The 21,257-nt window shown below is 42.6% G+C and overlaps 1 protein-coding gene across 3 annotated transcripts in view; it reads right to left on the reverse strand.

Moving 5' to 3' along the window:
- MSI2 (musashi RNA binding protein 2) overlaps window positions 1–21,257 on the reverse strand; it is a 653,102-nt gene that overhangs the window by 115,310 nt on the left and 516,535 nt on the right. For all 3 annotated transcript variants that reach the window (XM_044285054.1, XM_044285053.1, XM_044285055.1), the window contains exon 10: window positions 10,320–10,394. In XM_044285054.1, the coding sequence (XP_044140989.1) occupies window positions 10,320–10,394 (75 nt within the window). The remainder of the gene's footprint in view (window positions 1–10,319; window positions 10,395–21,257) is intronic.

Raw genomic sequence — 21,257 nt, forward strand, 5'->3', positions numbered from 1 at the left:
TCCTAATGCCTGCTATTCTAGATCAATGTGCTGACACTATTCTATGCTTTTTAGGGTCTCTCACTCACTCCTGCTCCTCTGCCTGGACACTCCTCGCAGGCCAGGAGTCGGGCGAAGTGGCCAACTCTTCTGCGGAGGGAGTCTGGAGAGACTTTGACATAAGATGTCGGTGGGCGGAGATTTGAATATGGGAGCAAGGAGGAGGGAGAGCCGGGCGTGGCCCACTGCGGGAAGTAATATGTTTGTATTTCGTCATCAGAGCACACAAGCAAGGCAGCCGCAGGAAAAGTCTCTCCAGAGACACCCTACTCACACAGAGTTCGCCACATACAATATAACCGGCACAGGTGGGTGACGGACGGTGATGTCAGATGGTGGGTGGAGTCTGGAGACTTGAATAAGGGAGGCGGAGTAAGAAGGAGCCAGGAGCGAGTGGTGGGAGGGGAAGTAAACGTACTCAGCATTATGCAAGGTGCAGGGGCGGGCAGACGCAGATTTAGAAGTGGTCAGCGCACATGACCGCTTCGATGTCACAAAATACTGTGGTAATTAGAAAAAAAAGTGATATCACCATATCAAAGTTTTTTAATACTGCGGTATATATCGTGAACTGGTATACCGCTCAACCCTCGGAGCAGGGCTATGCCCTATTTCAGTTGGGAACGAGAGGGTGTCCATTGAGGAGGAAGTAGAGGAGGCAGATAAGTGCCTTGTGTGGGTTTCTACCAGACACAATGCTTAGAATTGAGACCAAAAAGTCTTGTTTTCAGAGTCCGAGAGTCCTTAAGGTGCTTCTTGCAAACTCCGGGTGGACTTTCATATGTATTTTTTTGAAGGGAGGCTTCTTTCTGGCAACTCTGATATAAAGACCAGATTGGTAGAAAACCTAAATGGTCCGTTTACCTTCTGAAAGTTACTCTCATTGGCATACAAGATCCTTGGAGCTCAGCCAGAGCGACCATTGTGTTCCTGGTCACCTCTCTTACCAAGGCCACCGATTACTTAGTTTAGTGAGTCGGCCAGTTCTTCCATTTAAGAATTATGGAGGCCACTGTGCTCTTGGGAACTTTTGGTGCAGTAGAATTTTTCGTACCCTTCTCCAGATCTGTGCCTCCACACAATCCTGTCTCTGAGTTCTACCGGCAGTTCTTTCCTCATCATGGCTTGGTTTTTGCTCAGATATGCATTGGCAGCTTTGAGACCTTATATAGAATGGGGTATATCTTTCCAAATCATGTTCAATCAACTAAAATTTACCACAGGTGGATCCAATCAAGGTGTAGAAACATCTCAAAGATCACCAAGAGAAACAGGAGGCCTCCACAGCTAAATTTTAAGTGTCATAGCAAAGAGTTTAAATAATTATGTCCATGCTAAATTTTAGTTTTTCTTTTTTAATAAATTAGCAAATATTTTAAAATTCTGTTTTCAAAGTATCATTAACTGTAGATTTATGGGGGGAAACTTTTTTATATATTTTTTTATTTCAGCACAAGGCAGCAACATAACAAAATGTGAAAAAAAAAAATGTAAAAGGGTCTGAAGGCTTTCCAAATTGCTCTGTATAGGGGAAGATTTACGAGGACTGCATTTTTTTAGCCAGTCATATTCTAAAGCCCACTGGAGTAAAATGTAATACATTTTGACTGGTGCCTCTTTATAAATTTGGCACATCATCTGGCAGGCTGTGCACCAGAGAATCAACTAGTTATAACATGCCACAATACCATGTATACCGTGTGTTTTTACTAAATAAAATCACTTTTATTGAAAAATTGTTTGTTTGGTTTTTTCAATTAACCCTTTAATTATTAATTTATAGTCCCACTAGAGATCATCATAATTGTATACCAATGCACTATAGCCTGTCACCGTAAGACTGACAGGCTATTCATTAGACTGTGCCTACAGACACAGCCTAATAGGCATACAGTCATGGCAGGTCTTTGCTAGGCCCCTACCTGCCATAACAACACATCAGCACAAAACAATTCCATTCACAGGGGGCCGATAGGGACATGGAGCTCATTATCTCTAACTGCCTAGATGCCATGGTCGCTACTGACTATGGAATCTAAGGGGTTAAACAGCTTGCATCAGAGATATCACTGATATATTACAGTGGAAGCCCGGCTGTCAGTCAATCCTCACAGTGATTGTGCGTGCACAGATCCTTTGTCTGCCTGATCACCATGATATAACTGTACATGATGGAGGCTTAATACAAGGCTTGACATGCCGGAACTGGCTTGGACTGACTGCTCAGCAAATCACAGGCTGATGAAGATCACCACTGTGGCCAGAGATTTGCTGAGCGAACAATCCAAGCCATTTCATGCGTGTCGAGTCAGAAACCGGAAAAGGGAGAGGGACTGGGACCACTGCAGCAGCTGAACAGCAGCAGCTGGGGATCGGTGAGGTGAGTAATGATTATTTGTTATTATTACTTATTTCGACATCATTTTAAAATAACATTCCCCTAGAAAATGCTTTTAAGGCTATTTTTAAAGGCCAATTTCTGTAGACTATATTCAGCTTTGAAATCTAGCATATTATGGAGCAATAAAGTCACCCCCACAGGTTTTATCTAATACATAAAAAAACACAAAAATCAAGTAACATTATTATGTGTACAAGTATTACATTACTCCGAGCTCCAATACCAGAAAATTTAACGATACAAACAATTCCTGGGTCACACACACAAAAAAAGGACAAACCATACATAGGTTTCTCAGTTCTATTCCCTAAGAAACACTGTATTAAAATTCTAACATTAGTAGTCCATTTACAGTATTCAGTCATTATACCATGGACATGGAGTAGAAAAAGTGGGAAAAAAATACAGAACTCCAAAGTACAATGTGGATACCATACCATTCCGTGTACAATAAAATGATAACATTCTGAAATAATACAGACTTTGTAAACAACTGCTTAACTTAATGACAACAAAACCAACTTAAATATATACTTCCAAAAGTAGTGAAAGAGTTGATGAATCTGTAGTAATACAATTAATGGTGTTCTTATGGACAGCACCTAAACCAGCCTTCTATATCCAAAAACTAGAAGGCTGGGTACCCACGTTGCAGCTGTGGCGCGGAACTATTTCACACAGACGAGAACTGCGCAGCAAAATTACAGTGATTTTGCGCGAATTGCTGCAGTTTTGAAGTAAGCACAGATAAAGCACATAAAAACACTGTGCTTCACGTGTACTTGATGTGAAATTGCAACACTTCGAGGTAAACTGCTGGGATTCTGAGGACAGTTCTGGTGTCTGCAGCGCACTACGACACCACAGCCACAACATGGAAACCCAGCCTTAAGACTATGGTCTGTAATTAATGATGCACAAGTGCAAACCTAATTCCTAAGTAAAGAATCAATCACCTGGGGCCGACAATTACAGTGGATACGGAGGTGTCAGCAGCAATTACGATGGGGTTTTTTATGGGCAGGCATTCAGGGAGAAGCATCTCAGGTGTCTAATCCATCTCACTGCAAAATACATTTTGTGTTCCTTTTCAAAGAACAGTTTCCAACCAATATAGGATTGCAAGGAAGGTGTTTGTAATCTGATAATAGTGTCAGGAATCATGCTATCACACGAGCAGTTAAAGCGCTCATCTTCTGAGGCTCCATCTTTCAAATGACTGAGATTGTGACTGAAGGTGTTTGCGAGCTGGTCATCAAGAGGAAGCCCCAGCCAGCAGCCCTTCTATTCCTGACAAAACTGTATTAGGACCTTCATTTTTCACATGTCTTAGCAAATATTAATGATGGCAGCTCCTAAAGGACATGTCAAAACAAAACCAAGGTGTCTGCTAATTATGGAGATGCCAGCTTCAATGCTTCATATTCAACCTCTCCCTGCGTTTTGGATAATCACATTGATTTCCTCCTGTATCGTATAATTGCCTAACTATAGGACACCTTCCTAGCAAGCCCCTGCAGCTTTTTCTCCAGGCATCAGGATTTGAGATCTCTCTCAAACAAGTCCATTAAGACGACCTTGAACCCTCTCAAAATACAGAATTAGGCTACTTTCACACTGGCGTTTTGGCTTTCCGTTTGTGAGATCCGTTCAGGGCTCTCAGAAGCGGTCCAAAACGGAGCAGTTTTGCCCTAATGCTTTCTGAATGGAAAAGGATCCGCTCAAAATGCATCAGTTTGCCTCCGTTCAGTCTCCTTTCCGCTTTGGAGGTGGACAAAACGCTGCTTGCAACGTTTTGGTGTCCGTCTGACGAAACGGAGCCAAACGGATCCGTTCTGACACACAATGTAAGTCAATGGGGACGGATACGTTTTCTATGACACAATCTGGCACAATAGAAAACGGATCCGTTCTGACACACACTGTAAGTCAACGGGGACGGATCAGTTTTCTATGACACAATCTAGCACAATAGAAAACGCATCCGTTCTGACACACACTGTAAGGGCCCTTTCACACTTGCGTTGTCCGGATCTGGCATAGAGTTCCGTCAGAGTTCCGTCGCCGGGGCTCTATGCCGGAAGAATCCTGATCAGGATTATCCTAATGCATTCTGAATGGAGAGAAATCCGTTCAGGATGCATCAGGATGTCTTCAGTTCCGGATTGGAACATTTTTTGGCCGGAGAATATACCGCAGCATGCTGCGCTTTTTGCTCCGGCCAAAAATCCTGAACACTTGCCGCAAGGCCGGATCCGGAATTAATGCCCATTGAAAGGCATTGATCCGGATTCGGCCTTAAGCTAAACGTCGTTTCGGCACATTGCCGGACCCGACGTTTAGCTTTTTCTGAATGGTTACCATGGCTGCCGGGACGCTAAAGTCCTGGCAGCCATGGTGAAGTGTAGCGGGGAGCGGAGATCAGCATACTTACCATCCGTGCGCTCATGGAACACGTCATCCATGCACACGGGGCGCTCTGACGTCATTCTGGAGCGCCCCGGGAGCCGCACGGACTGTAAGTATACCGCTCCCCCGTTCCCCGCTCCTACTATGGCAACCAGGACTTTAATAGCGTCCTGGGTGCCATAGTAACACTGAAAGCATTTTGAAGATGGATCCGTCTTCAAATGCTTTCAGTACACTTGCGTTTTTCCGGATCCGGCGTGTAATTCCGGCAAGTGGAGTACACGCCGGATCCGGACAACGCAAGTGTGAAAGGGCCCCAAGTCAACAGGGACGGATCAGTTTTCTATGACACAATCTGGCACAATAGAAAACGCATCCGTTCTGACACACACTGTAAGTCAACAGGGACGGATCAGTTTTTTATGACACAATCTGGCACAATAGAAAACGGATCCGTTCCCTATTGACTTTCAATGGTGTTCAAGACGGATCCATCGTGGCTTTGTTAAAGATAATACAAACTGATCCGTTCTGAACGGATGCAGACGGTTGTATTAGATAAACGGATCCGTCTGTGCAGATGCATGAAAGTATCCTAACCTTCAGCAACTAGTAAGAGGTTAGTTTTTTCTGCATCGTGCTAAGTACACACTGCACAATCATGATACATGACAAGCACTTACATGATGAAGCACACAAAACATGACCTAGACGTACAATTTCTAAGGCCTCATGCACATGCCCGTTCCGTTTTTTGCAGTCCGCAAAAAACGGAAGCCCCCCGTGTTGCCTTTTTTTCCGCAAAGCGCTGATAAGAATAGGACATGTTATATTTTTTTTAGCGGGGCCGCGGAACGGAGCCACGGATGCGGACAGCACACGGAGTGCTGTCTGCATCTTTTGCGGCTCCATTGAAGTGAATGGGTCCGCATCCGAGCCGCAAAAACGGCGTCTCGGAAGCGGACCCAAACAACGGCCGTGTGCATGAGGCCTAAGAAAGCTATAAGAAAGAAACAGTAAGAACTGCTGGTGATATTTTCATAACATAACTTTTCTCCCATTGGTAGTAAGCCCTGGATCATTAGTAACACATCTGTAACGGAGTTGTCCCATATAGGATAGGGGATAAGTGTCTGGTGGGAATCTGACTGCTGCCTCATTCAAATGGAATGGCAGATATGCAAGGGTGTCTGACGCCCATTCAACTATACGGGAATGTCGGAGATAGTCAAGCGCTATGGCAGCCCCATTCATTGAAATGAGGGAACATGGGTACGTCCTGTGGATAGGGGATAAGCTGTCATGAGACAACCTTGGAGGTTAGGGGCCCAGTGCAGTCACTGTACTCCATTACAGCGGTCTTCACATGTAAAGTCTATACAGTTCATCCCCTAGCAGTGGCGCTGCTTTGGTAAACAAATCACCCGTAGTAGTACTCCATATCAAAGCAGCGGACAGGCCGGCAGCGTACCGTAATTCAAATCAAAGTAGTGAACGTGAAGAAAAAACTAAGAAATTGGGGTTTTCATTCCTACACCCCAAAAAGTACTAAAAGTGAAATCAATGCAGTTACACTGTACGAGTAGCAGCTAAAGGGAAATGTAGTGTCTATAGACCAATGTGGCTTACACCGGCCTTGTGTGGCGCGCACAGCGCGGAGATAAATAGAGCAGATTATTGTCCTGACAGACATCTTTGTGAAACACAATATACTATTAACAATAAAATGCAGCCGCGTCTCTAGCATCAGTGCAAGAATTCAATTTAAATCCACTCCCCTGTTGAAAAATAGACTACAATGCAATTAATTAGAGCAATTATCATCTAGTCACCAATTAAGGATCAAACGGGATTAACCCCTTTCTCCCTAGCTGTCTTTAGCAAATTCCTTAATGCTTATATGGCAACCTCCAAAGTCTTCATGGATCAAACTGAAAATCATGCCACATGAGACAAATGCGTTCCGATAACACAACTATTCGGTTATGGGGTCTTCGGGAAGGATTTAAAGGAATGAGGCTTAAGTAAGAATATGCTTTATCCTCCATCTGCTCTCTCACACTACACCAGACTGAACACGTTGTGCACACCAAGAAAGTGATCATCAGAATAAGAAACCCTTCCAGCTTCCATCAATCCCCTGTAGAATAGTGATATAATACAACACTTAGAATGAACAGGACGCTCCCCTCCACACATCACCAAATGTTGACTTCTTCATGTGGCCCATCCATTAGACGGTTCGCCAATAGCAGGCCTCAGGAAAGGACTATGAAGAGGAGAAGCTTCATGCTCTATATTACACATACTACACAGCATGAGGGGATCCTATTCCCACCCCCAAGGCCTACACAGAAGACTGCTCAAAAAAAGCACTGGGTCGTGGCGCATGTAATGGAGGAACAGCATCAAATCTCAAGAACTGGGCACTGTAACAGATAGATCAATAAGAAGGGAGTGATAATGGAGGAGCTACAGACAGGAAAACGCAGGCTGGGATTTTCCTTTATATTACCGATACTGTACAGTATAATTATATTGGCTAATTCCCTTCACTAAAAAAAAAAATCATGCTTTTCATCTTCCAAGACACTGAACAATGCAATACAAAGCAGGGCTGAATACACATGCAACGCCCTTATTTAATCCGTACGTACGGGAAGCATCATATGATGAGATATTGGATGGCATCCTTCCTTTTAACCAGTGTTTCGGGGAAAATTCTATTGAAAATGAAGATATGTCTTTACACCTCCATTGCTCACATGTATTAATTTCAAATTGAGATTTAAGAGATTTTTATATTGTGAAACTAGAAACATGTCTACAGTTAGCTGGTAATGGAAATACGTATAATAGGTCAGGTGAGAAGAGAAAAACTCTCTAAACGACTATGTGAAACAGCATCTTAAGTGCCATCGTGCGATCCTGAATTCTGGTGAGGTGCCATTAGATTCAATGCTTTGTGCACGTAAATGGATATGACTGGGGAAGCAGCTGTAAAACAAATGTACCAGCATCAGTCTTACCAAAGACAGAGAGAGAGGAGCATGCAAGTGTGAAGGTGATGGCTGCTGCACCAGAGAGCACTACAGCCAACTGGCACCTCATTCACCAAGACCATCCGCTGCCGTTTCCATTCTACAGACTGCTGCACAGTTGTGTAAGAGAAAGATGTTCAGATCTATCTGGTTTTATAGCTGCTTATGTACACAACAAACAAAATGACTGATAAATGATGTGCTTGCGGCAGTTCTGCACGTTACTAATTTACAATTATTAGTCAGATTAGCTAAATAAGCTACTATAAGTGTGGAAGTTAAAACTATGATCTGCTCATATAGTTGCTTACCTCATGCCATGTTCATCTACCCCATGCTTATTTTTTCAATGTGGGCGCTGCTAACCCTTTCCCCATGTAAACAAATCCATCTGGTATGTTTCCTGTTGCTGTATCCAACCAACCCCAATGATGCACTTCTCCTTCCTCTGCCACACCTCCATCTCCGCCTCTAACAATACCCAGTTAGTTTATAGCTCCTCCCACCCTGCTAGTTAAACAGATACTCCCACCCACCTAGTTACATAGGCACTCCGCTATCACTACCCCTGTATGGACCGAACATTACAGGAAATAAGAGTGAGCTGCATGGACATGGTCATGTGACCACGGCCCAGAATAGAAGATAGGTAAAATAAAGATAAAAGGAATACATTACAAAGTTACAGCTACTTTCATAAATAATTATTTTAATGGATGTTGATGCAAATCGGAAAACCCCTTTAACCAGTCAACATCACGACATGAATAGGTATTAAAGGAAACCTATCACCTAGATTTTGTGAATAGAACTGAGGATATGGGCTGCCTAGCACATCCGCAATATCCAGTTCCCATAGCTCTGTGTGCTTTTATTGTCTAAAAAAAACGACTTGACAGATATGTAAATTAACCTGAGATGAGTCCAGCGTGAAGGAGCCCAGCACCGCCCCGCATCCTCCGAGTCTCCTTCTTTCTCCCAGACGTCACAAAGCTAGAGCGCCGTAACCTCGCGATGCGTGAGCTAACGCATGCGCAGTTCGTTCCCTGAGGCTGATGCCAGCACAGGGAAGGAACACTATGCCGACGTTGGGGAGCAAGGAGGAGATTCGGAGGATGCGGGGCAGTGCTGGGCTCCTTCACGCTGCACTCATCTCAGGGACAAGACTTATCTCAGGTTTGTTTGCATATCTATCAAATCGGTTTTTTTACACAATAAAAGCACACAGAGCTATGGGGACTGGATATTGAGGATGTACCAGCAGCCATCTAGCAGCCAATATCCTCAGCTCTATTCACAAAATCCAGGTGACCGGTTTCCTTTAAGGGAATAGCAATGTATCTACACATGTATCCCCCTCAACAGTATTATACAATGGCATTGTATAGAGTGACAGTATGTACAGCAACATACAGTATATACATGTAGGAAACTGAGGGAGCGGCTGCCGGGCCTGGTCTGAGAGAGCGATCTTGAAAGTCACAGGAGTGACTAGTCTAGGAGCAATAGGGGAGTCATCGTTACAGAGGCACCGCTCTCTCTGCAACTGCCACTCTCTGCACTTTGATTGATAAGGTCAGGCAGTGAAAACGTGATAATTAGTGTTGAGTGAAGTGAGCTTCGGATCACAGACCTGAAGTCACTTTGATCAAAACTGTGTTTGAATGCTGTATGGAGATTTGTCAAGTGTATGGGCTATGGTGAGGTGAATCTCGTTATCACGGAAATCTTGCAAGAATTCGGACTTCGATTTCTAAACTTGAAAACCATTTTAAAACTTGAATCCGAAGTTGGCTTCGGAACTGAGGTACCAGCCGGTACTGAAGCCGACTTTGGAATCAAAACGGTTTTCAAGTTCAAAAGTCATGAAACTTCGATAACAAATTTCCCTCGCTGGAGCCTATATATTTGAATGCTGTACAGTGACGGATCTCCGTAGAGCATCCAAACAAAGTTTTGACCAAAGGAACTTTGGATCTATGATCAAAAGCTTGCTTCGCTCAACCCTAGTGATCATGCCTGTCAATTAAAGTGCAGAGGGAGCAGCAGTTGCAGCAGCAATGGCAACTCCCCTGTTGCTCCTAGAGGCTCATTTGCATATATTAAAACATCATTTTTCTCAGCAATGTGGGCAAGTATGGACCTGGGACGAACACAGATGTCTTCAGCTGCCAAAGGAACATGTAACAGGTCATCCAGTTTCATAGGTACAAATCTCCTGACAGATGCCCTTTCAATTCTGTGTTTTTTTGTCTTTAAGAAGACAGATATGATGTCCGAATAGACAGAGACAGGATAGGCTGATTGTGTTTTTTCAAAACACTAGTTTTTCTTCTGAATTAGTTTTTCCCCAATAAAATACATATAAATAAAGACAGAATTAGCAATGTAAGCATATTAGAATGTAAACAAGATAAAGAAGTGACTACCTGGAAATTGATAGCTGTAGCTCGGTGCAAATCCAGGGTATCCTCTGCCGTATGTTGCAACAAAATTTGGATAGCCTACAATGAAAAAAAGAACCATCAAGAGCGAATTAGGCAATGTTCCATACCAAACCATAAACCTCAAAATAACCAAACTAAAAATAAAATAAAAAAGGGCTACATAAACATAGAAGGGGGTTCTTTACTGTAAGAGCAGTGAGACTGCTAAAGTCTATAAACTGTGTTGCCCTGGCATGTATAACAGATCACTAGCTTTATAAGCTGACAAGCAAAAAAATGCAAGAGTAGACTGAAAACAGTAGATCTAGGAACACGTGAACACGTGAGCATGATGGAATCCAGTAAACATTAAATGAAATATGGCTGTAGAAAATGTTATACCTTCCATATCACTATTTTCCTTTGGTACATTGAATCCCACGTTGGTTTATGAAGTGAACATACACAAGGATTATCTCATATCCCATTCTCATTGCTCCTCACAGCAACAGGTGCACTATGAGAAGCTTAAAGAGCATCTTTTAGCAGGATCAACCCTACTGACCCAGGCGTTTTGCTTGGTCGGGTTGGTCCTGGAGAATACAATGACATCTGTCTTGTGATAATCGGCTGTGGCATTCCTAAAAAGAAAAGACTTTTATTCTTTACGCAAGTGAGAGCTTAAGCGCACTGGGGGCGGTGCACAGAGGGACTAGGCTCCACCCCTCAGTGCACTAATGCCATTACTTGCATGAAGAATAAAAGTATTTTTTCTGGGGAACGCCACACTCAATTTTCACAAGAAAGGCATCATTTTACTCAGCAGGATCAACCTTACCAGGCAGTATGACTGGTTTAGTAGGGTAGGTCCTGTAGTCAGAGGCTCTTTAGGCTAAAATATGGAATCTTGGACTAAAAGTAAAATGCTACCATTCAAAAGGTGCTCCCAACGGTAGAACATAATAGATCAAAGAGTGATAATTTGATGTAAACCATGAAAGGTTTGCTTTATTGTACTTTTTTCTTTTTACAGGCTTTGATTATTCATGTACTGTTTACTTTGCTTCCCTCAGAACGACTCTAACAGAACAGGTGCTTGCCGTTTATGTGTTGTTTTTTACACTGTGCCATATACACTTTTTCATTTACGTATAATTTCTGAAATAATGAGTTTTCCTTTGTAGTAGGCAAACCCCAGAGGGCTGGGGAATATGGAGGGAGACTCTCCTGCTTGGACTCATTTTAACTGAACGTCTATGATCCTTGTCAACACTGAAGCAGGAACATACGACTCTGGAGGTCTTATGTGGTTCACAAATGTCAGCGGAAAGAAAACAGACACATAGGAGTTGTGTCAATATTGTCTAACATCCATCTAAGGGACTAGATGTCCACCATTTCAGCAAATGAAGCGGAGAGCCTATCCCCTGAGAACACAGATCTCCATCTGCCTGTTTGTCGGAGATAAAATATCGCCGGTACACAGGTATCACTACCCTCGCTGATTCTGTATCTCGGGCTAGGACCACATCTCATACGGTGACACAACAAAAGAACGCCTTGCTGTGTTGTTAGCCGCCGCGCACAGACTAGAAGGGGTTAATTCCCTTGTATTGAATCCAAAGAAGTGGCTGACTTTTCACGCACAGTAATTAAATGCACTTTGGCACCCAGAGCCAGATGAATGTCCACACCTTTAAGTTGGAAGAGTAAATGCCAAGCGCTCAAGCTAAACACAACACAGGTTTGCGGTGACATTTGGAAAGCTTAGAATGAATGTACTTTGCATTACAGCTATTGACAGCTCGAGATAAAGGTACTAGTAATGCTTTATCCCTGGAGCCCAAAGTACCATAGTTAACATATCAGTGCTAGATTGTGAAATGCGATACACTTTATGAAATAACAAAACAAAATGATAACATTCAAGTCCTGGAAAGAGACGTATGCAGCTGGAGGTGAGATGATCTGCGTTTGGGTTTTTTTCGGAAAAAAAATGTACTTTAAAATGTTTTATTCAAGCAAATTGGCCGAAATACATTACGAATTTCCAACCAAAACATAAAATAGTATAGTAATTATAGGGGTCATTTATCAAAGTGGTGTAAACAAGTAGAACTGGCTTAGTTGCCCATAGCAACCAATCAGATTCCGCCTTTCTTTTTCCAAAGGAGCTGTCCCAAATGAAAGCTGGAATCTGATTGGTTGCTATGGGCAACTAAGCCAGTTCTACTTTACACTGGTTTAGTAAATCATCCCCCTATTTTTTTTTTTTTTTTTTTTACTTACACATATATTGGAGTTATTGGAAAAGTGGCCACCAATAGCAATCTCTCACTACAAAAAGGATTGTGATGAGGCAAGCTCTTTAAATTAGGCTTCTGCTGACATAGTTTTTGTATACAGCAGGGACGTGGCTATTGAGTGTAAAGAGGTAGTCACTCCTGGGCATGGGTGCTGGAGGTTTGCCTTTTAAGTGGCAAATGGTAATGGTAAAGGAGGCCTTCTTTCAGAATAAATTAGGACTCCGATATAAAGAGAAATTGTTAAGGGAGAAAAACTGCACGATCCCCCAAAAAATTACATATCTAGGCAACTTAACTTAAAAGGGGTTATCTGAGATTTTTTATGGTCTATCCTCTGACTCAGGCCCCGACCAATCAGCTGTTTGAGAAGGTACTGATGCCTGCAGTAGCGCCTGGGCCTTCTCACAGCTTTCCCTAGGCCATGCAATGTGACATTCATTGACGTGAATAAGGCTGAGCTGCAATACCAAGTACAGTCACTATGCAAGGTACGGCGCTGTGCTTGGTAAGCTGAGAGAAGGCAAGCGTCAGTGCCTTCTCAAATAGCTAATCGTGGGGGTCTCAGAAAAAACCTTTAAAAATAAAAAAGGGAAGTAGTTCTCCCTTAAGAGATTTTCTTTAAGTTGAAAGCAACAAGCTACTGTTCTTCAGGTTTAAGCATTTTCAGTCTTGGAATAAAAGATATTTCACTACATTATTTTAAGGGATAATTTCCCATTTGACATATTGGTGTCAAGACTGTGTCTTAACGCTACCAGACTTAACATATGTTACTGTTTTCACTAGTCAGTATGCCAGCAAGTAAATTGCTAAAATGAAAATAACACATGCTCATAAAACATGCTGCAGTAATACACATCTACGTCTACCCCCTAACATATGATCTAAAGTATATCAGGGTCAAAATAAACGGCAATTATGTTTGTAGGAACCAACATATTAAATACAACAAAGATTGATGTTTTTTTTTCTCAACTTGAGGGAAATTAAGTGCAAACCGGCAAAAATACTAAAAATAATGTTAAACCATACACATTACAACATGATCAGACAACATATCAACTTGCACAAAAGTAAAACAAATGCGATACATAGATCTCCAACATTGTGTAGAACTCAAATTCATCTAAAGTAGCAAAAATTGTGATTTGCAACTGCTCTACCATTTTGTGTATACAGCTCCAATGCAAAATGGTCTCCATAATTACAGGATGCAAACAAAATATGTCACTTATTTTCTTCAGGATTTGCAGATTTTTTAGCTTTGTCCCATAAGAGCAGAGCTGTTAGCGATCATTGCAGCTTAGGAGTTGGAGGTAGTCCGAAATGTACCCCCAAACTCAGCACAGTCTGCTGTTCTCTCCACTACTTAGATGTGCATTTAGACGAGCTGGCCGAGCAGAAATTATCGGAAAGGGACCGTTCCTTCCCAATAACTGCTCCTCCTCGGAGGTGAAGAGTCACATTTACCCACAGCAATCATCTCCACCGTATAGGGCACGAGCGATGACTACTGCCACTGCTCGTCCTTATACAGATTCATTGTTTGTGGGCAGCAGATCGCTATTCACACAGTACGATCTGCTGCCCAGAAATGATTAAATGTGCTGCATCAACCATTAATTCACCAGATGAACAAGGGTTTTGCTCATTCATAGGCTGATTAGCGGGACATTTATCAGGAACGAGTGTCCGTAGTAACGTTCATTCCCTATAATCTGCCAGACAACCGTGCAATGTAAATCCACCATTACACGGCAGCCCTGCTTAAGGGCTCGTTCACACGACCGTGGTTTGGTTCCGTATCCAAGCCGCATTTTTTGTGGCTCGGGTGTGGACCCATTCACTTCAATGGGGCCGCAAAAGATGCACGAGTCATGTCCTATCCGTTTTGCGGACAAGAATAGGCATTTCTATAAAGGGCGTGTTTTGCGGACTGCAAAACCTAATCCAATTGTTCTCTGCACTTACAATATCATTCTATTATTTGAAACTATAAATATAACCACCAGTGAGTAAATGAAGATTATCACATAACTGCATGGAATATACGAAGGCAGAGAAAAAACTGAATGCAGTAAAAAAAAAAAAATATTAATGAACAAAATTAACCAATAGCATTTACAATTTGCACTTCAATTAGGGCTTAACAGTAACATCTTCAACATTCAAAATGTATAGGATATTCCCATCTCAGACGATGGGGGCACATCGCTAGGATATACCCCCATTGTCTGATAGGTGTGTGTCCCAGAGGTGGGACCTGCACCTATCTCGTAAATTTTGCCGGGTCTGGCTACCACCAAGTGTTCCTATTGGCCTGTTGAAAGTAGCCAAGCAGCACTCTTGCCTTTTTTTGGGAATCCCCATAGAAATGAATGGGAGCACACTGCGCTTGTGCAGCCACCACTTCCATTAACTTCTATGGGGCTGACGGAAATAGGCGAGCCAGTGCTCGGCTATTTTCGGCAGCCCCATAGGAATGAATGGAGGGCGGGTGCACGTGAGCGGTGCGCCCTCCTTCACTTTGCCTGCTGCATTTATGAGATAGGTGCGGGTCCCAGAGGTGGGACCTGCACCTATCAGACAATGGGGGCATATCCTAGCGATATTCCCCTATTGCCTGAGATGGGGGCATATTTATACCACACAATACTGATTTATATGTCTAGATATATTAGTCTTTATACTTCCCAGGAAATATATCAGTAAATACACTTAATAAAAATGGAAATTGGAAAGCATTCTTCCACTAACAGTATTTTATGCAGCAGTGCGTTGTGTAGTATAATATCAGCATTTCCTAAAACGACTTCTTCCTCTCAAAGACAGAGCATTTTCTGCAGCTGACCAATGATCACTGCTGTATCTGGGCACCATCTCACAAGCCTAACCAAGATAAAATGTGTTGCTTCTGTGTCTGACGGGTCTAATCATAAGCCCCATCACTGAACATCTTTCAGGTCATGGCAGATGAAATCATAAATTTATAATACAACATTACTTCAATTTTCCTCATCATTTGCTTCTGTGATGCCCGGCTCTGCTCTAACGAGTCACAGCCCCGGTCTGCGCAGGGAAATTGGCTGGCTGAATATCAATAGCACATTAACACCATGCCCATGTGGATGCTTCATCAAGCCAAATTATGGTCAGGATGACCTATCCACTGCTCCCATTAGGAGCTGTGCTCATCCCGCTCTGGCCGCTGAACAATTTGTTTGCTTCAATACTTCCATGGAATGATCAATCTCACAATAATTATGTCTTGTCACTAAACTAAAAATAAGTAGAAATCACAGCTCTGCTTGGATACCCTTCCTCAAATAGGGTCCGTTGTGAGTGGTGTTAACCTATTGTTGTCCCCTCTTTACTCACAGGAGCTTGATTGGGGTTACGACACAGAGCTAACAGTAATATTACCAGCTACTATGGGCAGGCTCATTAAATCTGACTTTGGTGACGGTGAGTTATCTGTTTTTCGCCTTATAAAAAGACTTGTAAGTGTGAAATTCTGTGCATTCTAAATATAAGATGTCTGGCTGCGTGCTAATTTTGTGCATGACACATTGTGCCTCTTCAGACGAACTTTTAAAGAAGCTCATCTGCATTTTGCAGGTGGGTTTAAAGCAGACATCTTTAAAAAAATTACCGTGTTCTCATACTGTATAATAGACAATTTTAGGGAACAGCTCTGATTTGGAAATAGGTGAATGATATGTTACCAGTGAATGTCAATCAATCTTGCAAAGAGCATCCGCTTATATTTAATTGTATTTCAATCACTTTAAAAGATACCCTGGAAAACACTGAGCTTTCACTGATCAGAGAGGAAGCAGATGAAATCAAGAAAAGATGCCGGTAACTGTCTCAGGTACTGAAGTACATTTCAGTCTGTGTTTTTGCTTGTGATTACAGAAAAATAACTAATGTCCTTCCTTGCATTCATAGACCCGTTCTACCTGGACTAATGAGCGAGGAATGTTTGTGTTACCCGTGAAAGGGGGTGTACAGTAGAAGCTGCAGTTGGTGCCAAGAGGGGACTTTACCAGAAGACATTGCCCCTTTTTACTTAATTGCACCAGACTAGATATCCCAGCACCTCCTGCATCTGCATGTCTCTGCCAGGAAGACGAAGAGTTGCAGAAAAAACACTGACTGGCTGAGCAAGGACCTGGAGGGGAAATTGCAGGATGGAGGAGAGAAATTGCAGAGAGGAAATGGCAGGAAAGTCCAGCATTAGTCCTGCAGTAGCATCACGTCTGCAGATAATACAGAGTCCCAATGGTTTCCCACATTATCCTGGTCCACCCAGGAGGAGGGTCCTACTCCCCCCACCAATACCCATTTCTGTCAATGAATTTTAACTAGGTGGCTGTTAGTATGACGTCAGTTGTAACATCAGATGTCCTCCAATAATAATAATAATAATAAAAAAAATTCTAGCACTTCTTATTCTACTATTGCAGAAGTATAGTTAGGGAGTGAATGTCTTCTGAAAATCCTACTCTAATACTACTAAAGTGCACCAACGGTTTCAGGAAGCACAAGTCTCAATGGCTAGACTGTGTATTTACAGGGTATTACTGCAGCTATTTTAAAATGTGTAATCTTTGCTGGGGGTTAGGAGGCATGAGTTAGCAGACGCTTACAATATTGTGATGTTTGGTCATCATCCACTGTGAGTCACAGTTCTATGTATTAGGCAGAAACTGTATCACAATCTTTTCCTAAACCCAGCATAGGACAGAATACCAGGAGGCTGTAGAATATTGTTACTCCAGGCGTGGTATATAGCCTCATATCTATCCACGAGGGACTTACTCATACAAGAGCTATATTGAATATATAAGATTGTTCTTTGCTTGCACTGCTTCTGCTGGGTCAACTGATGGAAGACGGTGGTCCTTCTGCTTTCCTACAGGGCTCCCAGTATGACTTAGGTAAAGCCACTGAGCCGTTGTAGGGTGTGAACTTCAAGACATCCTGCTTACAGAGGATGACGTAGGGATGTTAAACATACATCATTTTGTTATACTTTGTGTGAACGGGCAGAAAAGGTGAAACCTGATGAGATGATCACAATTGTAGTGCACCTTCCTATTATTGGTTGTGACACATCTCTCGATAAAAATGTCTTAATCTAAACAGTGACCAAAAATATGTCTCTCTGTCTTAGATTGTGATTCAATGAGACTAAAATCACAAGTTTATGGCAAGTTTTAAGGCCACTCACACACTGGTGTATTATGGCTGAAGCGGTCAACAATCTAATATATATGGGCATCTCCTGACGCTTCCTAGATAGATGATGTTGGGATCGAGGAGAGAAAAATTTGCTGAATTTAATTTTTTTCTCCAGATGCTCTCTTTCTTCTGGGAGATAATGTAAGCCACCTCTACAGGTGTCTGACAGCAGCTTTCTCCTCTCTCATTATTAAAAACACATACATGCTTGGCCAAATATAGTGTGTATGTGTATGGGGGAGTCAGGAGAGATGGCTGTCACTTGAACAACCATTTAGCCATCAGCTAAGGAAGGTACATACAGTATATGGACACCTGCAGCGAGTTATCTAATGCAATTTATTTTGGCCAGTGCTTGGACAATCACTTATTGTTAAATGGGGCACCAGAGAAGAAACTCATTATGGTGTGCACTCTCAGGTATCAGCTGAAAACTGGGTAACCCAACAGTCGTGTCACAGCAGGGGAAACTCAGCATGACACAAGGACTGTCTTTTAAAGTATGGACATGCCAAGTCAGGCAGAGTGAAAGACTAATGGACTTTAAACCGGAGTTACCCCTTATTAACTCAAAGATTCCTAAATAGGGTGTAAGAAAAACGTTTTTTTGTTCTAAACAATCTGTTTAACTGAAATCACCTCACTTTTTACATTTACAACATGTAAAAAATACCATACAGGACAGTATCTTATAAGGTCAACTATGTTCACCGAGGCAAAAAAAAAAACTATGCCCGAGTCATAATCAAATAACAGCCTGTCAAAGATAGAAACAGAAGCACACCTGTATAAGGACAAACTTTTCAGCTGTATAATCTTTTAGAGCAGTGGTATTTTTTGAACACCTGCTTAGCTGGTCTCCTCCCTTTCCTTCGAATGTCACAGTCATTAAGAAGGAAAGAAACTACTGGCAAAGGAAAAGTACAGCATGAATCACATTTAGATAGGCAATTAAAGGAGTTGAATAAGTGAACTTTTTTTATACAGAGAGGAATTTGACAAATTTCTAGTAGAAAATATTCCTATTTAACTGCAAATAGAAAGAGGAGTAAAAGTAATAATTTTATGTGAATTTGAGGTTGTTCCCTTTATTTATTTGAATTGTTTTTGTGAGTGCTGGTGGTTTATGTAATTATCTGCACCCATCTTCTGCTGGCTCGGCCCTGGATTTTACATAAGGAAATTTCAAATTAATAGACCTAACATGACCCTGGGATCAGGAAATAGTACATTAAAAACTTAAGGGGTTTTGTCACTTCAGTATATGGCATTTATCATGTAGACAACATCAATACAAGTCACTTACTAATGTATTGTGATTGTCAATATTGCAGCCTTTGCTGGTTTGATTAATTTTTCATCACATTATAAACTGCTAATTTCCTTGGTTACAACCACCCTGCAATCCAGCAGCAGTGGCCGTGCTTGCACAATATAGTAAAAGGCACTGGTCTCTCTGGTGGCCAGGACCATGGGAATGTGCATAGGGCAGTGCTGTTTCCTATAGTATACAAGCACGGCCACTGCTGAAGGATTGCAGGGTGGTTGTAACCCCTAGAAATGAGCAGTGTATAATGTGATGTAAAAATAAATCAAGCCAGTAAGGGTACTTTCACACTAGCGGCAGGACGGATCAGACAGGCTGTTCACCCTGTCAGATCCGTCCTGCCGCCAGGCCGCCGCTCCGTCCCCATTGACTATAATGAGGATGGGGCGGAGCTCCTCCACAGCACGGCAGTGCGCGGTGAGAGGCTGCAGAACTAAACAGTCGGACATGCAGTACTTTTAGTCCGGCAGCCATTATAGTCAATGGGGACGGAGCGGCAGTACGGCGAAATAGCGGCAGGACGGATTCGACAGGGTGAACAGCCTGTCGGATCCATCCTGCCGCTAGTGTGAAAATACCCTAAAGGAGGCAATATGGACAATCACAAAACAATAAATAGTAAGTACTTTGTATTGACTTTATCTACATGATAATGTAATTTACTGAAGACAACTCTTTAAAAGGGTAAAAATTCCAGATAGGAATCGGCAACAAGATGGACTGCTACAATAACAGAAATCACGCACATTGATTCAAAAAGCCTGAGGACCTTAAGATGTTCTACTGAAGCTGTATTCATCTGCACTGTATATCATTGCCAGGGGTCAAAAAACGTAATGGCAGTTCACTGTATGATTAAATTTACTGTACAATAGTGAACATTTAATACAGAAATAAAAGTACATTTGGGGGACAACTTATTAATTATATTGGACATTTGTCAAACATAAGAATGGTGATCTATGATCCACACCAGTGCACAATACAGCCATTCTGTTGACATAAGCCACATCTACATTTACTCCAAATGAGGAGACGGCTGGAAGAGGAAGATGGAGCACTGGGGGTGGGGAGCGGCGACGTCCGGAGAAGGAGAGGTAAGTGGATTTATTTTATTTTATGTGCTCTGTGGCATGGGGGCTGATATGAAGCAATGGGGGCTCATACAAGGCAATGGGGGCTGATATGAGAGGCAATGGGGGCTGATATAAGGGGCAATGGGGTACGATATGAGAGGCAATGGGGGATGATATGAGAGACAATGGGGGATGATATGAGAGGCAATGGGGGATGATATGAGAGGCAATGGGGGATGATATGAGAGGCAATGGGGGATGATATGAGAGGCAATGGGGGATGATATGAGAGGCAATGGGGGATGATATGAGAGGCAATGGGGGATGATATGAGAGGCAATGGGGGATGATATGAGAGGCAATGGGGGATGATATGAGAGGCAATGGGGGATGATATGAGAGGCAATGGGGGGTTATATGAGAGACAATGGGGGCTAAAATAAGGTGTAATGGGGGCTAAAATAAGGTGTAATGGGGGCTAAAATGAAGCAATGGGGGCTCATACAAGGCAATGGGGGCTGATATGAGAGGCAATGGGGATGATATGAGAGGCAATGGGGGCTGATATAAGGTGTAATGGGGTACGATATGAGAGGCAATGGGGGATGATATGAGAGGCAATGGGGGATGATATAAGGTGTAATGGGGGCTAAAATAAGGTGTAATGGGGGCTAAAATGAAGCAATGGGGGCTCATACAAGGCAATGGGGGCTGATATGAGAGGCAATGGGGGATGATATGAGAGGCAATGGGGGCTGATATAAGGTGTAATGGGGTACGATATGAGAGGCAATGGGGGATGATATGAGAGGCAATGGGGGATGATATGAGAGGCAATGGGGGATGATATGAGAGGCAATGGGGGATGATATGAGAGGCAATGGGGGATGATATGAGAGGCAATGGGGGATGATATGAGAGGCAATGGGGGATGATATAAGGTGTAATGGGGGATGATATGAGAGGCAATGGGGGGTGATATGAG

The sequence above is a fragment of the Bufo gargarizans genome, chromosome 3 (assembly GCF_014858855.1).
Source record: "Bufo gargarizans isolate SCDJY-AF-19 chromosome 3, ASM1485885v1, whole genome shotgun sequence".
Lineage (NCBI taxonomy): Eukaryota > Metazoa > Chordata > Amphibia > Anura > Bufonidae > Bufo > Bufo gargarizans.